General features: G+C 38.9%; 1 protein-coding gene across 3 annotated transcripts in view; it reads right to left on the bottom strand.

Annotated features, from left to right (window-relative positions):
- LOC130913869 (NMDA receptor synaptonuclear signaling and neuronal migration factor) overlaps positions 1 to 23,299 on the bottom strand; it is a 46,968-nt gene extending 23,669 nt beyond the window's left edge. The window contains exons 1-5 of one of the 3 annotated variants that reach the window (XM_057832777.1): positions 22,992 to 23,299; positions 7,139 to 7,200; positions 5,863 to 6,609; positions 4,439 to 4,511; positions 3,325 to 3,330 (exon numbers count right to left, since the gene is read on the bottom strand). In XM_057832777.1, coding sequence (XP_057688760.1) covers positions 3,325 to 3,330; positions 4,439 to 4,511; positions 5,863 to 6,609; positions 7,139 to 7,200; positions 22,992 to 23,101 — 998 coding nt within the window. In that variant the 5' untranslated portion in view covers positions 23,102 to 23,299. Of the gene's footprint in view, positions 1 to 2,409; positions 2,479 to 3,324; positions 3,331 to 4,438; positions 4,512 to 5,862; positions 6,610 to 7,138; positions 7,201 to 22,991 lie in introns of all 3 variants that reach the window. The other 2 variants (XM_057832776.1, XM_057832778.1) reach the window with 2 other exon arrangements.
- Between the last annotated feature and the right edge of the window lie 868 nt (positions 23,300 to 24,167).

The following is a 24,167-nucleotide window of genomic DNA, read 5'->3' as shown; positions in this document are numbered from 1 at the left end:
ATCTGATTGGCCGTCGGTAACGTAGGTGTGTCGGTGGGAGGCTCATGGGCATTAGCAATGCGTGTGGTGACTTTCATCACACATTGCAGAGACATGGCTACAATCGTTCTTTAATGACACCACACTACCGCTTTGATGGGGTTCCATGTGTGCTTGCATGCAAAGAGGCATATGTCAGTCAGGAGGCGAGACTTCGCTAAGATCTCCTGCTTTCAAAATGCTTAAATAACCTTTATTTTGTCATAAAGAAAACATTGACTCACACGGTACGTTAAGGCTGGAGTAGAAAAAAAAAAGTTGATTAAGGACCAGATGAGGAGGCCGATTTTTGCAGGTGTTAGAGCATAGGAAACGGTGTCTCAAATGACAAGTCGGTGCAGAACGGTTTGGGGGGGTTGATTGCGGGAAAAAAAGAGACAGACAAAAACTGGCTGTGCAACAAAAGTATTGAACTAAACCACAGCAAATGCACATGCATAGATTTAAATCATGTAGCCTATAGATTTAAATAATGTGTTATTGACAAAGTCTGTGCTGTATGCTTAAAGCGATACTTTAACAGGGTACACTACCATTTCTTATGCATGAAACAGTTGAAAATATCTGAAAATGACTTCAATGCATCTTTAAAAAGAAAACTAGTGCTATACCATAAGTTACTTAAGTCAAGTACTGACTGAATTCATGTGAAACGAAATGCAACATAACAACAGGTACCGTATTTTTCGGACTATAAGTCAGTTTTGTTTTCATAATTTGGCTGGGGGTGCGATTTATACTCTGGAGCGACTTATGTGTGAAATTATTAACATATTGTTATATCATTTCACATGTTATTTTGGTGTTTTGGAGTGACACTGATGGTTTGGTAAACTTGTTAGCATGTTTTTTATGCTCGAGTTATCTGAATAACTCTTAATAGCTATGTTACGTTAACATACCGGCCACGTTCATATTTCGTTGTTCATGCATCATGTAACATTATTATTTGGGTTGTTCCGATCATGTTTTTTTGCTCCCGATCCGATCCCGATCGTTTTAGTTTGAATATCTGCCGATCCTGATTTCCCGGTCCGATTGCTTTGTTTTTGCTCCGATTCAATTCCAATCATTCCCGATAATTTTTCCCGATCATATACATTTTGGCAATGCATTAAGAAAAAAAATGAATAAAACTCGGACAAATATATACATTCAACAGACAGTACATTAGTACTGTATTTGTTTATTATGACAATATTAACATTCTTTCTGTGAGAGGGATCCACGGATAGAAAGACTTGTAATTCTTAAAGGATACATGTGACTTTGTATATTGTGACTAAATATTGCCATCTAGTGCCATTTGTTGAGCTTTCAGTAAATGATACTGTAGCCATTTAACTGTTCTGCCCAAATGCATGATGGGAAGTGCAACCATGACTGTGCGTAGTGGCACCAATTGATATATGTTCTCTGCGTTGGGAAATAACATAGGGTGTTATGAAAAAGATCAACTACTACTTTTCTTCCCCACATTGCTTCCCACGATATTTATAATAATTGAGAGAGGAATTGTAAGGCTTTAGCAATTTAAAAAAGGCTCTAAAGGCTGCCAAAATTCACTCTACTCATTTTACGCTGCGTTTTAGCCCTATATATAGGTAAAACGGCGACATTATAGATTGAACGCGACAATGCGTGAGTGGGTCGTGCAGCGCATGCGTTAATTGCGTTAAATATTTTAACGTGATTAATTAAAAAAAATAATTAATTACCACCGTTAACAACATAAATTTGATAGCCCTACTTTAATCCAAAACTAAAGACTCTGGATGAGTGTAAGACATTTTGTCTGTAACGTTAAATACAATTAGAAAACGATTTAATTAAAAAAAATATATATATTTAAAAAAGGCATGTCCGATATTTTTTTGCCGATTCCGATACTTTGAAAATGACGTGATCGGACCCGATCTATGCCAATCGATCGGGACATCTTTAATTATTATACTGTAGACTTATTCAGCACGTTGTTCTCGATTGTATTTTTATTTTAAATTGCCTCTCAAAATGACATATATGTTCTATGTGTTGGATTTTATCAAGTAAATTTCCCCAAAAATGCGACTTATAGTCCGGTGCGACTTATATATGATTTTTTTCCTCTTCGTTGGTTATTTTATGGCTGGTGCGACTTATAATCAGGTGCAACTTATAGTCTGAAAAATAGGGTAGATAAATGGAAACCAATCCTCTTTAAAATGTATATGATCAGGTTTGTATACTTCTAAGGTAGTAGGGGAAAATCAACATTCTATGTTGTATTCTAAAGGGGGTTAGTTGCTTTTCTTGCAGGGCAATAGGGATGCTGTTAAACGGACGGTTTTGCACTACACAGGACAGGACAGTTAAGCCAGGATATGGTACCTCTCGATCACGGTGGCTGCATCCTGCTCTCTTTTCCGTCTCTTTTTCTCGGCAATGCCCCGGAAAGCCCTGCCAGGATGTCAAAGTGTTATGTTGGGGTTCAAATTCTGTTTCAACTGGACCTGAAGGGGTTTGTCTGTCTGAACCCAATCTAAACCAAGGGGTTAAAATATCGAGACACTGAGCAAACTTAAGCCCTTTGGCTCTGGTTGGGTTCGGGCATAAATGGGAAAAAAACTGGTATTAATGTTGAGGGTAAAAGGGTTCAAAGTAAGTCGTTTTAGGTTCAAAAGAGGTGAATCGGGTAAAGGTATACTGGGATTGGCACAAGTTATAGCAAAATATACATTTGAGTACAGCACTGTACAGCCACACACACGCACACCAACAGGAACACAATGCAAAGAAACCTGTAAACTAGTAACAAAAATGTTTAACATTATTAATCAGGGAGAATTGCTTTGGTAACTAGTTGATGCTATTTTAACTTGTTCTACAAGAAATTTTGACAATGAAACTAAACCTTTTCTATGACTTGGCTAATAGGTACTGGCATTCTAACCTAAAGGGGTCAGCAATGGCTCTTAGATGTCAGGCATAATAAAAATCATGTGGTATTGTGTTTCAAATATAAATTTATACCCTGCAGTTGGATTATGACTGACAATAGCTACTAATGCACTTGTGAAGGACAATGAATGCATGTCTACATAGTGAATATTATGACTGCATCTTTGCTTTCTAATGGTAATAAACAGTCTGGTAAACAATGTGGCTAATGAGAACACACTAGAGTGACTAGCACAGGGGCACGTGAGGAAGACATGGAGGGAAAAAAGATGTGTTACTTGACTTGAAAAGAAAAAAACGGGAAGACAGATACAAAGAGTGTGGGTGGTGGAAGGAATTACTCACGATATTCTACAGTCGTGATTTGGAAATTTGCCACCGGGAGAGAAGTAGAAGAAGACAGAATAGGAGCCAAGTTAACAGCATGGTCTTACAAATACTGACTAGATATCAGTTTGACTGCATCAGAAGAAGACTCAAAGGTAAGGTAACATGGTGTATTATCTAGTTTCTTGAAAAGATTCAGAAGTACAAGATTATATAAGGGACGTTCAGTAAGTCTAAAGTCAAAAACCTTCACCTTTGATTTGGTTGACAAAATGTAATACAGTGGTCTCTCGACATACGAATGCATCGACATACGATTCTTACGACATGCAGCGTAAAATTTGACTCGACGATTTTCATTATTTTCCCGCAAGAGGGTAGCACGTCCGATTTTCTTGTGAGAGAAATCAATGGTCCTAAAAAGGTTAGTGCAAGTGGTAGTAGTAGTGAAAGAGGGAAGCAATCATAGAAAAATAAGAGCGTGGTGTGTGTGAGTGAAGTGGCTAGTCAATATGGCTCATATAACATGGTTTACCGTATCCTCCTCTATACCTTTACACATGCTGTCTCTTCTGACCTCCGTTCGCCGGTAAGTTAACGTCAAAATAAAAAAGCTTTTTTTAATTCCGATTTATTTATAATATATTATGTTTTGCTATTTGTAATTGTTATTTGTAATTGTACCTGCAGTATACATTAAGGATTTAGCGTAAGGTTTTGGGTTGTGGAACAAATTATTCGAATTATAATGTATTTATTTGGGGAAATTCTTCTCAAAGTGCAAATTTTTCCACATACAAACCAGGTCTTGCAACGAATTAAATTCATATGTCGAGGTACCACTGTACAAATAAATAGAGTAATATTGCACACTAGCCTTTTATTGTGGCTAGCCTAATGCACCCTTGAACGATAAGTAAACTACGTGAGTTCAGTGTTGCGTTTAAATATTTTGGAGGGGGCAGTTTTTGCTCTAAATATCTACAGTTAGAGAACGATTGTAAGACAATGAAACAGTATGGGATGGAGAGTATTTTATAATGATTATACTTTTTGTTTTATTTTTATTTTTTTTTTAGAAAGAACTATACTCATTGCGGGAAAAGATATGTATAGACTGTACAGTACTTACGCCTGCATGGTGGTGGTTGCTGTCTGAAAGCTGAACATATTCTCTTTGGGGAACCAGCTGTTAGAATTGTCTTCTATAATGGAAAAAAAGATTGAAGAACTCATTGGTTTTACATAAGTCCATGAGGTCCACAAATACACTAAGCACATTTTTTTGCACTAGTTTATCATGTGTACATTTTTTGACACGCCATTTATTCCATTTGACAAGAACATATTGGATATCTACAGCTAGAGTCCTTAAACTATTCCACATCGGGCAACAGTGTGTGTGGAATTTCTTTCCAAAAAAACAGGATGACACCTTTGCACCAATCTGGTGTCTTACAAAGATAATCAGTTGATTGTAGTCAGGTGCTGCTTGTTTTAGCAAAAACCTCATTGGTTATACGTTCTGTTCTCGATTGGAAGGACCAAAAACCAGGACCCACAGTAGCCCTTGAGGACCGGTTTGGACACCCCTGACCTACAGTATATCATAATAGATTGTTTTTAAAATGTAAATTCAACCATCCATACAATCTCTGTTAACCACTTGTCTTCATGCATAATGTGTGTGAGCTGTGGATTATGCAGCTCACGTTGGGACAGTGGCAGGACATACATAAAATATAACCTCAGATTTACAAAAAACTTAGTATGCTGTCGGGTTTTAACTAACAAAAACTAAGTCAAAATGAAGACGTCTTTAAAAAAATTATAGTATTTCTCTTACATGGCTGTAGGCATGTGCCGGTATGAGATTCTGACAGTATGATAACCTTAGGCCAAAATATCATGGTTTTAATGGTATCACGGTATTGCAGTTACAGCTCTAAGGTTTGAGGCTTGCAGCTGGAAGCGAGGGATTTCTCCAGACATTTTTGGGACATTAAAAATAGCCAATACCTAAGGGACGGTATGATGCCATTTTTTTCATACCACGGTATACCTTGAAGCCGAAAATGGGCACATGTCTACATGGCTGCTAATTAAAAACTGTTCATTTAATGACAACTAGGATGTAACAAAAAATTTAACTAGGATGGCTAACAATCTTACTTCAAAATCACGAGGAGCCCATCACATTACTGTGTAGACATTCATTCCAAACCATAAAATGCTCAAAGAAATGCTAATACACTCAAATGGTACATACTGTAAAGGTCACTATAATAAAAAACAAATCTTGGTTTTTGGTATACGTACTTTGGTCATCATATCTAAATACATACAAATTAACAGGTCAAACAGGAACATTTTTGCCAAAACAAAAAAATCCATAATCTGGTCAGGCAAGATGGTCCATAATCCCAAATACACCAAAGAGCTTGCAAGAATGTATTCCTCTAATAAAGTTTTTGAATCTGGGTTCGGACACTACTACATGGCCCTAAATGACTATCTAAAATCATCGGACCTATCATTACTTCGAACATGCCTTACCCCTGTCATCGGTAGATGTTCTATCCTCACTGTACATCCTCTCCAGTTTCTTACGCTGCTTGCCACCCTCCCGCGATGAAATATCCAGGTCCAGAGAGCGCTGGCTTTGACTTGGAGCGCGAATGCAGGCCACACAGTCTGGAGTGCTGTCACCTCTTGAACCTCCTTTCCTCATGCCCCAGTCCCGGATGTTATTGGCGCTGTCAGAGCTTTGCAGTGACTGAGATGATGACAAAGGGCCACCGCGCTTCTGGTGGCCATGGTAATGGTTACTGCGGTGATGACCGCTACGGTAATGGCTCCCGTGGGCAGATGCAGATGATTGCTGGTCAACGGAAGATGAGTTGGGGTATTGAGCTTGGGAGAGTGGGTCAACCTTGCTTCCCTGCAGCACCTCCAATTCTAGGCTTTCCTCACTGTCTTGGCCCAGAGTCATCCCTACCTCTTTTGTGATCGTGTACACCCGAGCTGGCTTTGCTGACACACTCCCTTCTGAGTCCCTGGCACTTGGTGGAGTCTCTGTGGAGAGGCTCCGCTCAGCAGAGAGTCTACGCTTATATGGTGCCTGACCCTTGAGTGAGTTCGCCCGAAGCTGGACTTGTATCTGAGCACTACGATTGGACTGCACAGCCTTGCAGGACTTAGCTACGGGAAAAGAGTGACTCTGTGGTTGCAGACTTTTGTTGTGATGACTGAGGTCGGGGGAGTCACACCCTTGGACAGGGAAGGTGTCAGACAACAGATGATCTACAGACAAAATTAAATGGAGAAAATGACAAATATTATGATATGTTCTGAGTAAAACTGAAAATGGGACAAAATATTGAGTTTGTCTGAGATTTAGTTTTTTTTTTTACCAATGCAATATAATAACATCCACTGTTCCTTACACTGTACAGGATTTTAAGAGTGTGAAATGGAGAAGTGTTGTCCATTCATCCATCTAATTTAAACGTGTTTAACTGGCTTGAGATAAGGGCTCTTAGTACATCTGTTTAGTTTTTCCACAGCAAGCAAATCAGACGATGGCTTTATGGCTCCTGATGTGTGCATTGCATTGGGCACAGTCATTCAAGAATGGAAATTGCCTCTCCCAAAGGGGATTAGTATCATCTAAAATGTATTGTATTAGCAAACATAAAAATATCTGCACTACTAATTCTTAATATTCAGTTGCACCAATTTGAACAACTGGGGTTTATGGTATCTGAAGTGGTAATAACCCTCATTTAATTTTTGCCAGGTAAATTCAAAATGGTCTAATGACCTTACCTACCTGCTGTGTTGCGGTTCTCTGAATTTGTATTGGACAAGTATTCTCCAAATGCTCTAGCTGCCCTGTTAAGACAAAATAAGGAGAAAACATAAGATTAATTCCTCAGCTGCCAAAACCAAAGTTTCCATTATTTGTAAGGCCTCCATTGACAAATTACAAAAAAAACAACAAGATGATGCCTCGTAACAATCTGTATGAGGATGTTTCCTAACCCTAACTGGAATACACTGTTTATTTTGAAGTCTATTTAAAAGTAAAGGCTGTGTTAAAATTATTTTTACCAGCACATAAAAATTAACATTCTGTTTGATTACCTTCCTTAATGATGATGATAAACCCAACGTGCAGTGTTTCTGTCTCTAATGTCATTCTCTAATTGCTTAAGTGCATCAAAGCCATTTAGTCCATCAATTCAATACCATGCCTCCCTCTCTGAAAAGGAGCAACATATTCATCTTGGAGCTGCAAAGGGCTCGGCACATACAGTGTATCACAAAAGTGAGTACACCCCTCGCATTTCTGCAGATATTTAACTATATCTTTTCATAGGACAACACTGACAAAATGACAGATTGACACAATGAAAAGTAGTCTGTGTGCAGAGTTAAATCATTTTCCCCTCAAAATAACTCAAAATATAGCCATTAATATCTAAACCCCTGGCAACAAAAGTGAGTACACCCCTTAGTAAATACCTACATCCCTAAATGTCCAAATTGAGTACTGCTTGTCATTTTGCCTCAAAAATGTCATGTGACTCGTTACAGGAGTGCTGTCAGCATTGCTGCAGAGATTGAAGAGGTGGGGGGTCAGACAGTTAGTGCTCAGACCATACGCCACACTCTACATCAAATTGGTGTACATGGCTGTCATCCCAGGAAGAAGCCTCTTCAGAACACGGTACACAAGAAAGCCCGCCCGTCTCATCAGACCATAGGATATGGTTCCAGTAATCCATGTGCTTTGTTGACATGTCTTCAGCAAATTGTTTGCGGGCTTTCTTGTGTACGTCTTCAGAGGAGGCTTCCTCCTGGGGTGACAGCCATGCACAACAATTTGATGTAGAGTGTGGCGTATAGTCTGAGCACTAACAGGCTGACCCTCCCACCTCTTCAATCTCTGCAGCAATGCTGACAGCACTCCTGTAATGACTCACATGACATTTTGGAGGGAAAATGACAAGCAGTACTCAATTTGGACATTTAGGGATGTACGTATTTACTAAGGGGTGTACTCACTTTTGTTGCCAGGGGTTTGAATATTAATGGCTATATTTGAGTTGTTTTGAGGGGAAAATTAACTTGATTATATAAGCTGCACACAGACTACTTTTCATTGTGTCAAAGTGTCATTTTGTCAGTGTTGTCCCATGAAAAGATATACTTAAATATCTGCAGAAATGCGAGGGGTGTACTCACTTTTGTGATACACTGTAGCAGTGAACCGGTTGTGGATGTCATGTGGGAAGGTCATCTGCCAGTGGGTCAGCAGCTTGCCAATTAATTGCTCTCGTTCTGCCTCACACATAATTCGTACTTTTTGGGATAATGTCTCTGGTTTTAACAGGACTTTCCCAATATGTTCCTTGTTTGCAATGTGCTTGACTGGGTCAGAATTTTCAAAACGTATGACACCTGTGTACATGCACATAGGGGCTTAACCCAAGTTGTATTCTGGCTTGTGGGGTACAGGTCAAGATTTTAGCTCACACCACATATGTCATTATGAGATCTTCCTTGTAATAATGCAGTACCTTTAAAAAGTCCTCTATATAGTCATTTGCCAACACATTTTTTTGTAGTTGCTTAAAAGGCATCATTTTATGCATTGTGTGCAAAAAGACTCCTCTTGCAAATATGATGTTTTGGCACTTTTGACCACTTTGGGAAGTTTAGGATGCCAAGCCGTCCTTGCATAAGGCTCACAGCTGTCCTTGGTTGTAGTTTAATCATCGGATTGGGAAGAATATGAAATGGAAAAGTAATTCACTTGATGTGAAAATTTGATGGTCATGGCATCATTCTAATATGAGTTCCAAATTCATGGTAGAATGATGGGTACTTAAAGTGTGTATTACTGCATTTATAAGCATACATGGTGCACCTTTCGTGAAATGAATATTTTCTAAATGGCTTATGTGTTATGCGCATCTTATGCTTATGCGCATTCAACCCTTGAACTTGCCCGAATTTGGAAGAATTGTGATTCTATGCAGTTGGAGTCCAGACTAAGAACAGTTGATAGAATAATTTAGACATAATTTTGGTTCGCATACAACAAGGGGTCTCCATTGCGGGAGTCCTGAAACAGATTACTCTCCCCAAAAAATGATAACTAAAAACAAGCAAACAAACAAACAGAAATTGGACTTCTTAGAGTGAGCAAGAGATGTGACTTCTATCCCTTTGTTTTAATATACTTAAAACATTAAAAAAAAAAAATCAAAATCTGTATGGATTATGTGATATGACTTCTGAGCAGGTAACAAAATTAAAAGCAAAGCAAGCCTCAATAAAGTGAGAAGTATAGTAATAGTCTGATATGGTTAAATTCCCTTTATGGCCTTTATGGCTCTATGTAGTAATGAGGATGCTTCTAATTGTGTGCTACCTTATTGCTCATTGAATAGCTCCAAGATGGCAACAGGCTCAGCAGTTGTGGATACCAGGTATCTGTACATTAGTTATGCCACAGTGAACTAGGTACATAAAGTTCATTTGGTGCCATACGTTCTTAACAAAGTAAAGAAGAATTATCCATTACACATCAGACTCAATTTTGTACACAGCCCACTGATGTATAAAAAACAACTTGAGCCACAATTTTACAGCACAATTCTTAACTTTTGATCTGTGTTATGTACAAATCTGACCAATGTGTGTGCCCTTGGAAAGTTTGCATATACCGCATAGAGAAACAACACAATAAAGAAGCTTGCCTTCATTTGCCAAATATCTGCACCACTAAGAATGGAATAATGTGCATACTGTTATATACTAGTCCTTCTCAAAAATTAGCATATTGTGATAAAGTTCATTATTTTCTGTAATGTACTGATAAACATTAGACTTTGATATATTTTAGATTCATTACACACAACTGAAGTAGGTCAAGCCTTTTATTGTTTTAATATTGACGATTTTGGCAAAAAAAAGTCAAGAAAAAACAAAAATCCCGATCTAAAAAAATTAGCATATTTCATCCGACCAATACAAAAAAGTGTTTTTTAATACTTAAAAACCTTCAATTAATTATATCAGCTATGCACTCAATACTTGGTCGGGAATCCTTTTGCAGAAATGACTGCTTCAATGCGGCGTGGCACGGAGGCAATCAGCCTTTGGCACTGCTGAGGTGTTATGGAGGCCCAGGATGCTTTGATAGCGGCCTTAAGCTCATCCACAATGTTGGGTCTGGTGTCTCTCAACTTCCTCTTAACAATATCCCACAGATTCTTTATGGGGTTCAGGTCAGGAGAGTTGGCAGGCCATTTGAGCACAGTAATGCCATGGTCAGTAAACCATTTACCAGTGGTTTTGGCACTGTGCAGCAGATGGAAGCATGAAGTGCTCCAAAATCTCCTGATAGCTAGCTGCATGGACCCTGCCCTTGATAAAACACAGTAGACCAACACCAGCAGCTGAGATGGCACCCCAGACCATCACTGACTGTAGATACTTGACACTGGACTTCAGGCATTTTGGCATTTCCTTCTCCCCAGTCTTCCTCCAAACTCTGGCACCTTGATTTCCGAATAACATGCAAAATTTGATTTCATCTGAAAAAAGTACTTTGGACCACTGAGCAACAGTCCAGTGCTGCTTCTCTGTAACCCAGGTCAGGCGCTTCTGCCATTTCCAGCACACGCCTGTGCATGGTGGCTCTGGATGTTTCTACTCCAGATTCAGTCCACTGCTTCTGCAGGTCCCCCAAGGTCTGGAATCGGCCCTTCTCCACAATCTTTCTCAGTGTGCGCTCACCTCTTCTGGTTGTGCAGTGTTTCCTGCCACACTTTTTCCTTCCCACAGACTTCTCACTGAGGTGACTTGATACAGCACTCTGGGAACAGCCTATTCTCTCAGAAATTTCTTTCTGTGTCTTAGCCTCTTGCTTGAGGGTGTCAATGATGGCTATCTGCATGGCAGTCTTGCCCATGATTGCGGTTTTGAGAAATGAACCAGGCTGGGAGTTTTTAAAAGCCTCAGGAATCTTTCGCAGGGGTTTTGAGTTAATTTGCTGATTCAGATAATTAGGTTAGTAGCTTCTTTAGAGCACCTTTTCAGTATATGCTAATTTTTTGAGATAGGGATTTTTGGTTTTTCTTGACTTTTTTTTTTGCCAAAATCATCAATATTAAAACAATTACAGGCTTGAACTATTTCAATTGTGTGTAATGAATCTAAGATTTATGAAAGTCTAATGTTTATCAGTACATTACAGAAAATAAGGCACTTTATCACAATATGCTAATTTTTTATAGAAGGAGTAGTATATTCTCCCTGGACTATTTTGTGGTTCACCCAGTGATGTATTATATATCGTAAAAACAATTTGCAATTCGTAACTATGAAGTAGTATAGTCACTTTATTTTGACTAGAATTTGATCTTGATTGTCAAGCTGACCTACCAACAATGGTCACAGTCGAGGTCACATGCTGCAAATGGTAAAGGACCAGACATCTGTACAAAATCATCTGACAACACAGATCTGATATTTCAGTCAGTCAGTTTTTGCCCAGTTGTATTAAACAGCACATTTAAAAATAAATAGGTTACACTTACACTGTTCATCAGGCTGTCAAAAAGACTACAAACATAAATCTCCTGCGGCTTCAGTCAAATGGAATAGCTGTGTTAATGCTGTAGCCTATATGCCTTCTCACTATGACACTCTAAGTAATTAAATATGAGGCTGCACGTGCAGTAGCGGCATTTCCCGTGAAGACACCCCTCCCTTCTTGGATGAATCGAGGAGGGAAGGAGATGGGACACGAGGAAGAAAATGCAATCATCCCTAATCTATCTGCATGACTCAGTGCACTTCTTATAAAAAATCCATACGCTACACTGGGAAAAGAGTGATGTCAACATGCTCGCAGCCCAGGACAAAGTCATGTGATGTTTGGAGTCAGCATGAACAGTAGCTAACTGGATGTTTTGAGTTTGTCTTGTCGGACAATCAATGTCACTGTTCTGCCAGATGGTTTCACATGGCATAGCACCATGGCAAATGACCAAATGTAAGTACTTACACAGATCCAAATAACAATTAAATTGTGTAATTCTTCATAGTAGAGTAATTACTTTGATTTCGTCACTTAAAGTGTATCGCATAAATTGGGTCATGAAAAATAGAGTAGTCAACTCTGTTTGAACCGAAAGCTTATCTTCACCACATAACCTAACAACGGAATCACATGGTTTTGAGTTTCCCATGGTGAAAGGCACACATAAAAATGAAGAAACAGTGTAGACATAATAGTGTGATGAAACTGTCCGGCTGTGCCTCATTTAGATGTGGCTCATTGCAGCTGCACTATATCACCAGCTCTGCCATGTGCTTTTGGATTTTTTTATTCTACTGCATGTTTTCAGCCATGTGACATAAAGGAGGGGGGAGGGAGCAGAAGAAATACGGCGACAAGCATCTATAAGACCAAAATAGAAAGTAAGCACAGAGTGGGAAGTGGGATGATGATGGGAAAAATAAGCAAGGAATGTGTATTAAACAAGTAGAGAGGTTATAGAACAGGAAATGATGCAGAAAGTGGATGATATTATTTACTTGAGAGATTTTCAAATGAGGTATGATATAATATGATATGATATGATATGATATGATATGATATGATGTGATATGATATAGGGGTGTAACGGTACACAAAAATCTCGGTTCGGTACATACCTCGGTTTTGAGGTCACGGTTCGGTTCATTTTCGGTACAGTAAGAAAAGTAATTGCAAAATATAAATGTGCTATTTGTTTATTACACACCTTTGTGCTTTCAACAATAGGAACAGTAGCCTATACAAAGCTAGAATTCTGCTCAAAAAGTAGCGGGTATTTAAAGATAATCCAACAACAATTTGCCTTTCAGACCCCGCGTATTGGTCAGCATTCTTTCTGAAAGAAAGAAGAAAAAAGAAGTCCTGTGCTAAAGAGAAAAGCAATCCCAATGACAAAGATTTTAACATGTATTTTACAAATGAAATGCCTCAATGAATCATCCCTTATGAACGGTTTTCAAAAGCATTATTGGTGGATTTTCTCAAGTTAAAGCGCCACACAGAAATGAATAAATTTAATTGTGTAAGCCGGATCTGTGTATTATTCTTATTATTTAATTTTAGCTCATTTCAATTTATTTTATTTAAATGGGCTATTATTTATTTTATTATGTGTTTATATTTTACAAATGTGATGTAGTATTCATTTATATTGTATATTTTATGTTGTATAACTTTAGTTCCTATGTGAATATTAGTTCCTACTTGTTTTGTTGTGGTAGGAGGGTTTTGTATTGAACACAGGGCCGTGTTGGTTATTATTATAGCAGAGAAGACAGCAGTAAATGAACAAAGACAAGTCAACTGTGCCCCGATCAAGAGATATGATGGACTCAAAAAGTGGGTCACGATTGCATATCAGTTTGAAAATCGACCAGATCCACAGTGTTTTTACACGAGTGACTTCCGGTCTGCCCGATCATAGGTACCGGTAGTAGGATTGACGCAGGAGGGTTGCGTCTTGCGTCAAATTATAAACTCTGCCGTTCTTTTCGCGTGCGTCGTGTTGAGCCGCTTCTCGGACCTGTCTAACACGCGGCCGCACTGCGACTGGTGCACATTGGCTGATTGACTTTATCGCCCGTGTTTCACTGCGTTCTCGCGGCAGCCATGTTGTCGCGCCGTTGACGTTTCTGGGTTATAGTGTCCTACCGTGTTGGTCCTCATTATAGTAGAGAAGACGGAGTAGATATAATCTACACAAAGAAACTGTAACCCGATCGACTCACAGCCTCGAAAAGTAAGGGTTACATTACGTCAGAAACTCGTTCGGTACGCCTCCGTTCTGAACCGAGCACCCGTACCGAAACGGTTAAATACAAATACATGAACCATTACACCCTTAATATGATATGATATGATATGATATGATATGATATTTGAGACAACGTTGTTGTGATCCAGGGCTATACAAATAAAATTGAAAATTGAATATGTGAATATTTTTATATATACAGTGAGGAGCAGAAATATTTGCACCCCTTGTGATTTTGCAAGTTCACCCACTTACAAAATAGATATAGGTCTGAAATTTCAATCACAGATGCATTTCCACTAACAAAATAAAAAACAAAAAAAAACAAAAACAAAAAAAATCAGGAACTCACATCATATGATTTTTAAAAAATGTATTTGTAATTTACTTTATTTATAATTTACTGGGGTTCAATAGTATTTTTACTCCTGAGAAAATCAGTGGTAATATTTAGTGCAGAAGCCTTTGTTTGCAAGTGCTCCGTCCAAAGATTTTGAGAGAGATTTATTTATTTTCTTTTCAGGCGTGGACAGGCAACAATCCAAACGTACAGCATTCATTTGTGTTTACATTCAATTAAACCCGAAAAGAAAAAGGGCTGACGGGATAAGCCGAAGCTTATTAGATCCCGTCCCCAGTATACCATAGGACGCAAATTATCGAATAAAAAATTTGACATTTTAAATTGTGTGATGATTACAAGTGTTTTTTTTCCCCTCCCTTTGATTGCGTGAATGTTCATCTTCCCAATAGTCATTGTCAATCATGGCGATTAGTTCGTTTTGTTGATTCGATCCAGTAGATTTGTTCATACTTCAGTGTGAGTTTGTTCATTTTGTTGATTCGAACTAGTAGATAGAGGATAGCTGAGGACACATTGCAGCCAGCGTTCGCCACCTCCTTCAGTGTATTCATTCCTCGTCGCGGTCTTCATTCCTTGCTGTGTTCCGATGAACAATCTTCTCCAGATTGCGCAGCTCCGTGGTAATTTTCATTACCATTCTGGTTGTGGTAATGTTGGATGCAGCTAGGTCGTTCTTCACCTGTGATATGTCTTCACAGGCCCTCTTGTGGAGGCTGGCGTGCACTCCAGTGAGAGTGCTCACGGCCGTAGTGGTCAATTCCACTGATTTCCTTTGGCCCTCCAGCATTTTCACGATGATCCGACGAATCCAGTGGTCTCCGAGCCCTTGCAGAATAATCACAGCCATCAGGATGATGAACAGGTAGATGTCCTCGACGTCCTCCACTTCGAGTGTGGTCGGACACAGTTGCCGCTATTTTCCCCAGCTATCCTCCATAAATGCAGACTTGAAAGTTTTGCCTGGACATGGGAGTTGTCCAGGTTCTGTTCGCATTGTAGAGAAGATCTTGTCCAGAGCATTTTCTATTGGATTGAGGTCTACAGACTGGCTAGGCCACTCCAGAACCTTGATATGCTTTTTATGCAGCCACTCCTTGGTCAGCTTGGCCTTGTGGTACGGCTCATTGTCATGTTGGAAGATCCAGCCACGACTCATCTTCATGTCTCTGGCTGAGGGAAGGGCGTTGTGGCTCAAAATCTGACGATACATTTCACCATTCATCCTCAGCTTTATACAGTACATTCTTCCTGTGCCCTTTGCCGAAAAGCATGAAGTTTCCACCCCCATACTTCACAGTGGGGATGGTGTTCTTGGGATTGTACTCATCCGTCTTTTTCCTCCACACACGAAGAGTGAAATTTGCACCAAAAAGTTCGACTTTGGTCTCATCTGACCACATGACTTTCTCCCATGACCCCTCTGCATCATTCAGATGGTCCCTAGCAAGCTTTAGACTGGCCTTCATGTGTACTTGCTTCAACAAGGGCAACTTCTGAGCAATGCATGATTTTAAACCCTTGCACCATAGTGTTCTACTGACAGTAGCCTTTGAAACTGTGATTCCAGCTCTCTTCAGGTCATTGACCAGCTCCCGCCGTGTAGTTCTAGGCTGAGCCCGCACTTTCTCATCATTAGTGATGCTGCCCCATGAGGAGAGATTTTACATGGAGACCCAGTCCGAAGTGGATTATATGTCATGTTTAGCCGTTTCCATTTTCTAACAATTGCTGCACCTGTTGATTTATTCTCACCAAGCTGCTTTCCAACTGTCCCATAGGCTTTTCCAGCTTTACCACTGTACATACAGTGGGGCAAATAGGTATTTAGTCAACCACCAATTGTGCTAGTTCTCCTACTTGAAAAGACTAGAGAGGCCTTTAATTGTCAACATGGGTAAACCTCAACCATGAGAGACAGAATGTGGAAAAAAAAAACAGAAAATCACATTGTTTGATTTTTAAAGAATTTATTTCCAAATTAAAGTGGAAAATAAGTATTTGGTCACCTACAAACAAGCAAGATTTCTGGCTGTCAAAGAGGTCTAACTTCTAACGAGGTCTAACGAGGCTCCGCTCGTTACCTATATTAATGGCACCTGTTTTAACTCATTATCGGTATAAAAGACACCTGTCCACAACTTCAGTCTACTATCAGTAAGGCTACAAGGCTACTATCAGTAACACAATGTGCCACCAGGGACTCAAATCCTGCACTGCCAGATGTGCCCCCCTGCTGAAGCCAGTACACCTCCAGGCCCGTCTGCGGTTCGCTAGAGAGTATTTGGATGATCCAGAAGAGGACTGGGAGAATGTGTTATGGTCAGATGAAACCAAAATAGAACTTTTTGGTAGAAACCCAGGGGCTCGTGTTTGGAGGAGAAAGAATACTGAATTGCATCTGACAAACACCATACCCACTGTGAAGCATGAGGCTGGAAACATCATGCTTTGGGACTTTTTTTTTCCCTGCAAAGGGACTAGAACGACTGATCTGTGTAAAGGAAAGAATGAATGGAGCCTTGTATTGAGAGATTTTGAGTAAAAATCTCCATCCATCAGCAAGGGCATTGAAGATGAGACGTGGCTGGGTCCTTGAGCATTACAATGATCCCAAACACACAGCCAGGGCAACAAAGGAGTGGCTTCGTAAGAAGCATTTCAAGGTCCTGGAGTGGCCTAGCCAGTCTCCAGATCTTAACCCCATAGAAAATCTTGGAGGGAGTTGAAAGTCCGCGTTGCCCAACGACAGCCCAAAACATCACTGCTCTAGAGGAGATCTGCATGGAGGAATAGGCCAAAATACATGCAACAGTGTGTGAAAAGCTTGTGAAGAGTTACAGAAAACGTTTGGCCTCCGTTATTGCCAACAAAGGGTACATAACAAAGTATTAAGATGAACTTTTGGTATTGACCAAATACTTATTTTCCACCATGATTTGCAAATAAATTCTTTAAAAATCAAACAATGTGATTTTCTGTTTTTTTTTTCCCCACATTCTGTCTCTCATGGTTGAGGTTTACCCATGTTGACAATTACAGGCCTCTCTAATATTTTCATGTGGGAGAACTTGCACAATTAGTGATTGACTAAATACTTATTTGCCCCACTGTATGCACACACGAAAGCACACTCTTGGATAGGTACACAACTGCGCAAACGAGTGTGAGCACATGCACAGAATTCATCTTTACTTCCCCATTACAATAAGAGTGAGTAAATGTATATGCTGAATAGGGTAGTGTATGGATGCCTCCTGGTGGGAAACATGAAGGAACAATGGCACAGAGCTCCAAATATAGGAGCCTCATTGCCAGTGGTATGAAGGGACATACATATTTTGCTTTTATGAATACTTTTGTGCATTTGTGGCCGGGGAGGAGTTCTGCTTTCATCAATTGATACTGTATGGCAATTCCAAACGTACATGGAGCTGTAAAGGAGCCTGATACCACTACTTAGCACACCCTAATGCAGAAAAAAATAAAAGCATATACAGTATTCCTAAGGCTGGGTAATTCGGAGACAAAATATGCCATTCAATTTGTATGTTTTTCCTCACAAATGTTCATTAGAAAGCCAATTCTTTGAAAAAGCAGTTCACATCTGCATGCAAAGACGCCTGCCAGCTGACACTCAGTAGCATAGATTTAGCACAGAGGAGAAAACTATGTTTTCAGAAGAGGAAATAGAATGGAAGGAAAGTATTGTACCCATAATTTTCACACTATAAGTTGCACCTGGATGTAACACGCCACCCACCAAATTTGACACGAAAACGGCATTTGTTCATAGATAAACCGCACAGGATTATATACAGCATTCTCATTGTATGATGTGATATTTACATCAAAAGATATTAACCAGGAACACATTATTTCACAGTGGCATCATAAGACTAACACTTTCATAAGGCCAAATTAACCACCAAGAAGCTTTGAGAACCAATTGGCTGCAAAGCTTCATTGCTTCAAGAAGGTTCATTTGGCCATCCCTGCTCCCTTGGGGGAGACAGTCAACCTCGGTTGTAACCTGCTGTCAACACTGTTGTCGTCCAAAATGCCTCCTAGCTTGCGTTGCAGCGCTACAGATGTAAAGAACAATCAAAAATCATGTTCTGTGCTAATTATTTCTTCTGTTACTCTTCCAGTTGTTTCATTAATTGCTTGCTGTAGTGTTTGGTACCACTTTAGTTGACAGTGATGCCATAAAACTGTCATAAGACAATCATTATTATGACATGACAACGCAATGAGCATTAATGATTGCTTATGACAGATGTCATTTTTTATCATCAGGGCAAATTATCTCACTTTTGGATAGCTGTAAAATATCCAAGCTGGACATAAATGGTTTTAGTGAAATAATTTTCTGGATAATACTTAATGACATCTGTTATAAGCATTCATTAATGCCCATGATTTGTCATGTCACAATTATGACATCTTATGGCAGTCTAATAAAGCTGCTGTAAAATAAATGGTTACCTATTAACTCAAATATATCAATAAATGAGCCGCATTGAACTCTTAGCCACAGGATTCAAAATGAGGGAAAAAAGTAGCGGCTTATAGTGCGATAATTACGGTAAATATTTGAATAACAGCAAAGTTCAAGGCTAAATCAAATATTTTATATGCATCATTATTGTGATTTTGAGTTTGTCACCCTTTCTGTCAACGTAAATCTTTTATGATAGGGAACTAACACTAACCATTTTTGTTCAAGAAAGGTTTAGGTGTGACTACTAGTAATATTATGATATTGCATTGATGGAATAAAGAATACACAGATACATTCTTTAATTATAACTCATCTTGGCGTGGGGCATGTTGTCCGAAACCTCCTCCTGCCAACTACCAAAATTAATGACACAATGGCGCTGACGTTAATGCCCTTTGAAACTTAGAAAACAGATTCAGGTCAAGTTAGATTTCTGTGCCAATATGCAAGTCTTTATGTTTTTTTCCACGCAGTGTTAAACAGTACAATGTACAATTCTGTTTTTTTTTTTTTTTTTTTAATTCTCATTTGTACGTGAATATGAATCGGATATCTATCCAATGCCTCGGCACTATAAATGTTATCGGTATGCATCCGACATAAACATGACAACATGTTCAAGCGCGCATACGCGTGATGTCACTGACGCATTTCGTTCCCCTCAGAGTTGCATTTGTCTTTCCAATGTGAATGGCTACACAAAAAAATTGAATTACTGCACCAAAAAATCTGAATTGGGCATCACCCGCTGTGTTGTGAACGTAGCTTATATAAACAAACAAAGTGACAAGACCAAGCAACACCTGGGTAAGACAAGAGGCAGCTGGAGGCTGATTGGAGAGACACACAAGCAGCAGGCAGGCAGCGGATGAAATTCATGGGCAATCACAAAGACAAGATGGACAAGATACACAGAGAGCCAAAACTTGGGCAGTTGAAAAAAAAACTACACTATACCAAGACACAGGAACTAACAAAAAGCATAACTGTATCACTTAAAACTCATTGCATGAATTAAACTTAGGGGTTCTTCTGCTACCACCCATTAACAAGAGCACCTAATGAGGTAATTACCTCCATCTCCCAAAAGAATGCAACTGATTTCATCGATAGTTTCTGGGAGGAAAACAAATACATGGCAAAACATTTCATTTAGTGTACACAATAAAGAGATGATTTTGCACTGCCACTTGTGCAGGTGGTCCAGTGTTCAATTGGGGGGGACAAAGAGGAGATTTAGCTTAACAACATATCCTGAATCTAACCAATAACAAACATTTAAATACTGCATTTACAGCTTAATGCATAAAAAGTTAGATATTATCTCAAAACTATTAGCAGTACAGTCTGTAATACTACAGTCTCTGCAATTTCTATTCAAGTAGGTAGAATGTTAAACTATGAATTAATCGATATTTTTCCTTTTTAGGAGTAATATTCCCGCTCAAGAGTGAGAAAGGATTCAGATTTTTTGTTTTGTTAAATATAAAGTAGACATCAGTGCGGTGATGAGCACTGCTATCTTTAATTAATTTGTCACATAATTGCAATTGTGATTCAGACATTCTCAAAATACTTGACCAACATCTTAAGAGAAAAAGCTGAGAATATTACTGGTACTTGTCCAGACAAAATTTCACATGTAAAAGAAACATTCACGTTTGTAAAGTTCAACTTGATTTAAAGTTTACAGACCCCTCAATTGGATCCTCGTACTACTACAGACCTCTATTCATCTCGCAGTGAATAAACAGATTTTTTTTTTTTTTTCTAAACTCAAATTAGAACATGCTGTAGTCTAGAGTGTGGTACTGTAATCACAGTTGTTTGTGAAAAAATGCTGATCTGCCTGATGTGTAATTGAATGTAATAAAGCAATGTGCACAATAAATCACTTAGTAAGATAAAAATGACAAATGGTTTGGATGTATTTTCCTTTGGACTCAATGGTAAACTAAGTGCACTTATATAGCTATTTTATCTCTACGACCACAGTGCCCAAAGCACTTCACAGAGGTAACCATTCATCTATTCAAACGCACATGCATCAAAGGGCAGCTGCTTCCATGCACAGCGCTACCAGGCCAATATAGGAGCACTTCAGAGTCTTGCACTAGGACACCTTGACAGCGGACAGTCAAAGAGTCGGGATTTGGGCCTCCAATCAATCAGTCACTGTAAGACTTATTGCAGCTATCCTGTTTAAACAAATCGACTGAAAAAGAAAGTGCATGTACGAAAAATGGTAAAAAAAGGAAAAGACATGCAATGAAAATATACATATTAAACCCTGATGTTATTTTATCATAACCCAAGGTGTGTGAAAATGCAGCAAATTTCATTTTGCTGCCAATTCAATGCCATGCAAAATGCCACAGAAATAGAAACTTGTGTGAACAAGTAAAAGGCTAATTAAATGTACTGTACTTGCAATTATTTGTAAAGTAAACAGATAAAATGTGTGCTAGGTCGAGCGCAACATGCCGATTTTGGAAGGAAAAAAAAGTAGCATTCAGTGTCAATTGCAGAAACACCATTTTGAAAACTGCTAATGTCTTGTATTGTTTTGTTTACACTTGTAGTTCCAATCCTTAAGGACATGTGATTTGACTTCTCAGAAGAAAAAAAAAGAGCTTTTCCAGAGCAAAAAAAAAATTGGACCCTTCATGAATCTTCCTATAGCAGACCATCGTTGAAAAGATGTTGCATCAACATTCCGTTGTTGATCTTATATTGTTGAATCAACATCACTTTTGCACCCTCAATTAATGTTGTTTCAACGTTGAAATCCTTACAAAACCTAAACGTCATTTCGATTATTAATAATATTGATACAACGCTGAATCAATGTTATGTTTTCGACCAAAACGCCCGCTCATCCATAATTCAATGACTTTTCAATCATATTTCCCGGTCAATCATAAATCAACTATTTGTCAACATTAGTTAATCAACTATAAAATAATGTTAACCCAACCATCGCCTGACATAAACAACGTTGTTTCAATGTCACCTTACGTCGAAAATTTCGATGTCAACCATACCAATGATTTTGATGGAAAATCAACGTTTATTCAATGTCGGTCTGCTATCTGTGTTGATTGAGACACTCATTGAGATTAAAAACAAACAAACAAACAAACAAAGCATTTTTTTGTTTTTGTTGTTTCTAAAATTTGAAATTGATGGAGCAAGAAGATCTCTGGTACAAATATGAGATAAGGTTTACATGTCCAAAATGTATGCGACCATTTTGTATGATATGTTTAAATTATATAATTGGAAAAATATGAAGAATATAGAAAAAGCAAGTGAATACAGTACTGTTATTTCCTTAGATTTGAAGCCGTTGGCATGAACGTTGAATTGATTTCAAATGAATACAACCAGAACACATCAGAGGGTCCCTGAGGTCAGTTTGCGTCAAAGACACAAAGAATTAGACACAGCTTTGAAACTGAGAATACACTGTTCTGGCACCATGACCTTTTGTTGCAGTCGACCTCACTTCAATGAGAAATGTTATTACAATTAGTGTCAAGTCGAGATCAATTGAAGGTTATTGCATTTGTCAGTAAACCCAAAATTCTTCTATGATTTATATTAAACAGAAACAACAGAAATGTATCTGCATTTTGTCTTTATAAAAGGTAATTGCCTTCTTTCTCGTGCCCGGGTGCAATTATGCAAATATAAAAGACTAATTGGGATATAAAGATTAGGGAAGTGCGGCGGAGTCCACGCAACTCTTTAGTGGGCTACGGTACATTTCACTTAAATGCAAGACTAAATTTGAGCTTTTTAATTCCAATACAAAAAGAAAGAAATAGTAATAATATAATAAAAGTTAAACCCATATAACCCAAACATCAATCCAGGCACTGCACATAATATTGTACATAATTAACAATTCTGTCCAGTTTTAAAGTCAATGTAGGCTACTCACCGAACTTTTGCGGCCACGGAAGATATCGCGTCACTCCTCAGATTCTTCCTTCTGGACGCCGCAGTTCCCATGCTGAAGTGGACACGACTCAGTGAGAAAGCGCGGACCATTCCACAATGAAGGACGAAATAAATTAAGCCGATAAAAGAAGAAATGAAAAATGGCGAAGGAAAGCATTAGCAGCCAATAGGTCACAGCTTCAAGTTTTTTTGTTTGACCTAGTGAAGTGAAGTCAAAGTCCGCAGCTGCTGAGATGCGAACCGAAAGAGGAGCAGCGTGCCTGAGCACTTGATGATCAACCGCGTCCTCATCCAGCCACGAGTCCCTGAAGGAAGCTACGACCTTATATGGAAGAGAAACCCGCCTACCTCGTATACACGTGCGAAGGTTTGGCGTGGGCAGAGAGGCTCAAGAGGATGCGAAATACAACGGTACCTTGACTTATGAGTTTAATGCCTTCCCTGACCTGACATGAATCAGTTTAGAATAGTGCCGTTTTCAATGTTATCCATCACATCTGATAAAAATATTGTCCATCCATGTGTTTTCAGCATTGCTTATCCTTGTCAAGTGTGCAGGTACTGGAGCCTATCCCACTTGACCTCGGGTGAAAGGCAGACTACACCTTTCACATATTGTGAAAGCTGAAATATATCTATATATAAATGGTCTATAAACAAATATATAAATCGTATAAATGGTGCACATCCATCTTTTGATGTCCAACAAAAATGACGGAATTAGTCTTGCAGTACTAAAATTAGGGTTGGGAACCTCTGGTACGAAGCCGATTCGATATGTATCTAGATACACAGGTTACGATTCGATTAAAAAACGATACATTTTTAAGGGCGAGCGATTCGATACGATTCGATACAGTTTAACCCTTTAACACCGAACGTGTCGGCAGCGACGCGTTTACGCATATCGTCTTTGAAGCTTCGTCACGCTGTTTTTACGTCACCCACGTGCTGCTGGTTGGTCTCATTTGAAAGTGCAGAAGTTGATGTCCACACCAGTTTTTATTTGAAGTCAATCGACCAAGAAAAACGGGAGATAATGTCATTTTAATTTTATATTTTTATTGCACTCATAAATATGCATTAAAATGCTGCATGGACCATGTATCTATCTCCATATTTCCATCATTTCTTGTCCTTTTTCAAAACCGAAAGC

Source organism: Corythoichthys intestinalis, chromosome 3 (genome assembly GCF_030265065.1).
Source record: "Corythoichthys intestinalis isolate RoL2023-P3 chromosome 3, ASM3026506v1, whole genome shotgun sequence".
NCBI classification, from domain to species: Eukaryota; Metazoa; Chordata; class Actinopteri; order Syngnathiformes; family Syngnathidae; genus Corythoichthys; species Corythoichthys intestinalis.
The sequence above is the reverse complement of the archived record's forward strand: the minus strand, read 5'-3'. Positions and strand labels throughout refer to the sequence as shown.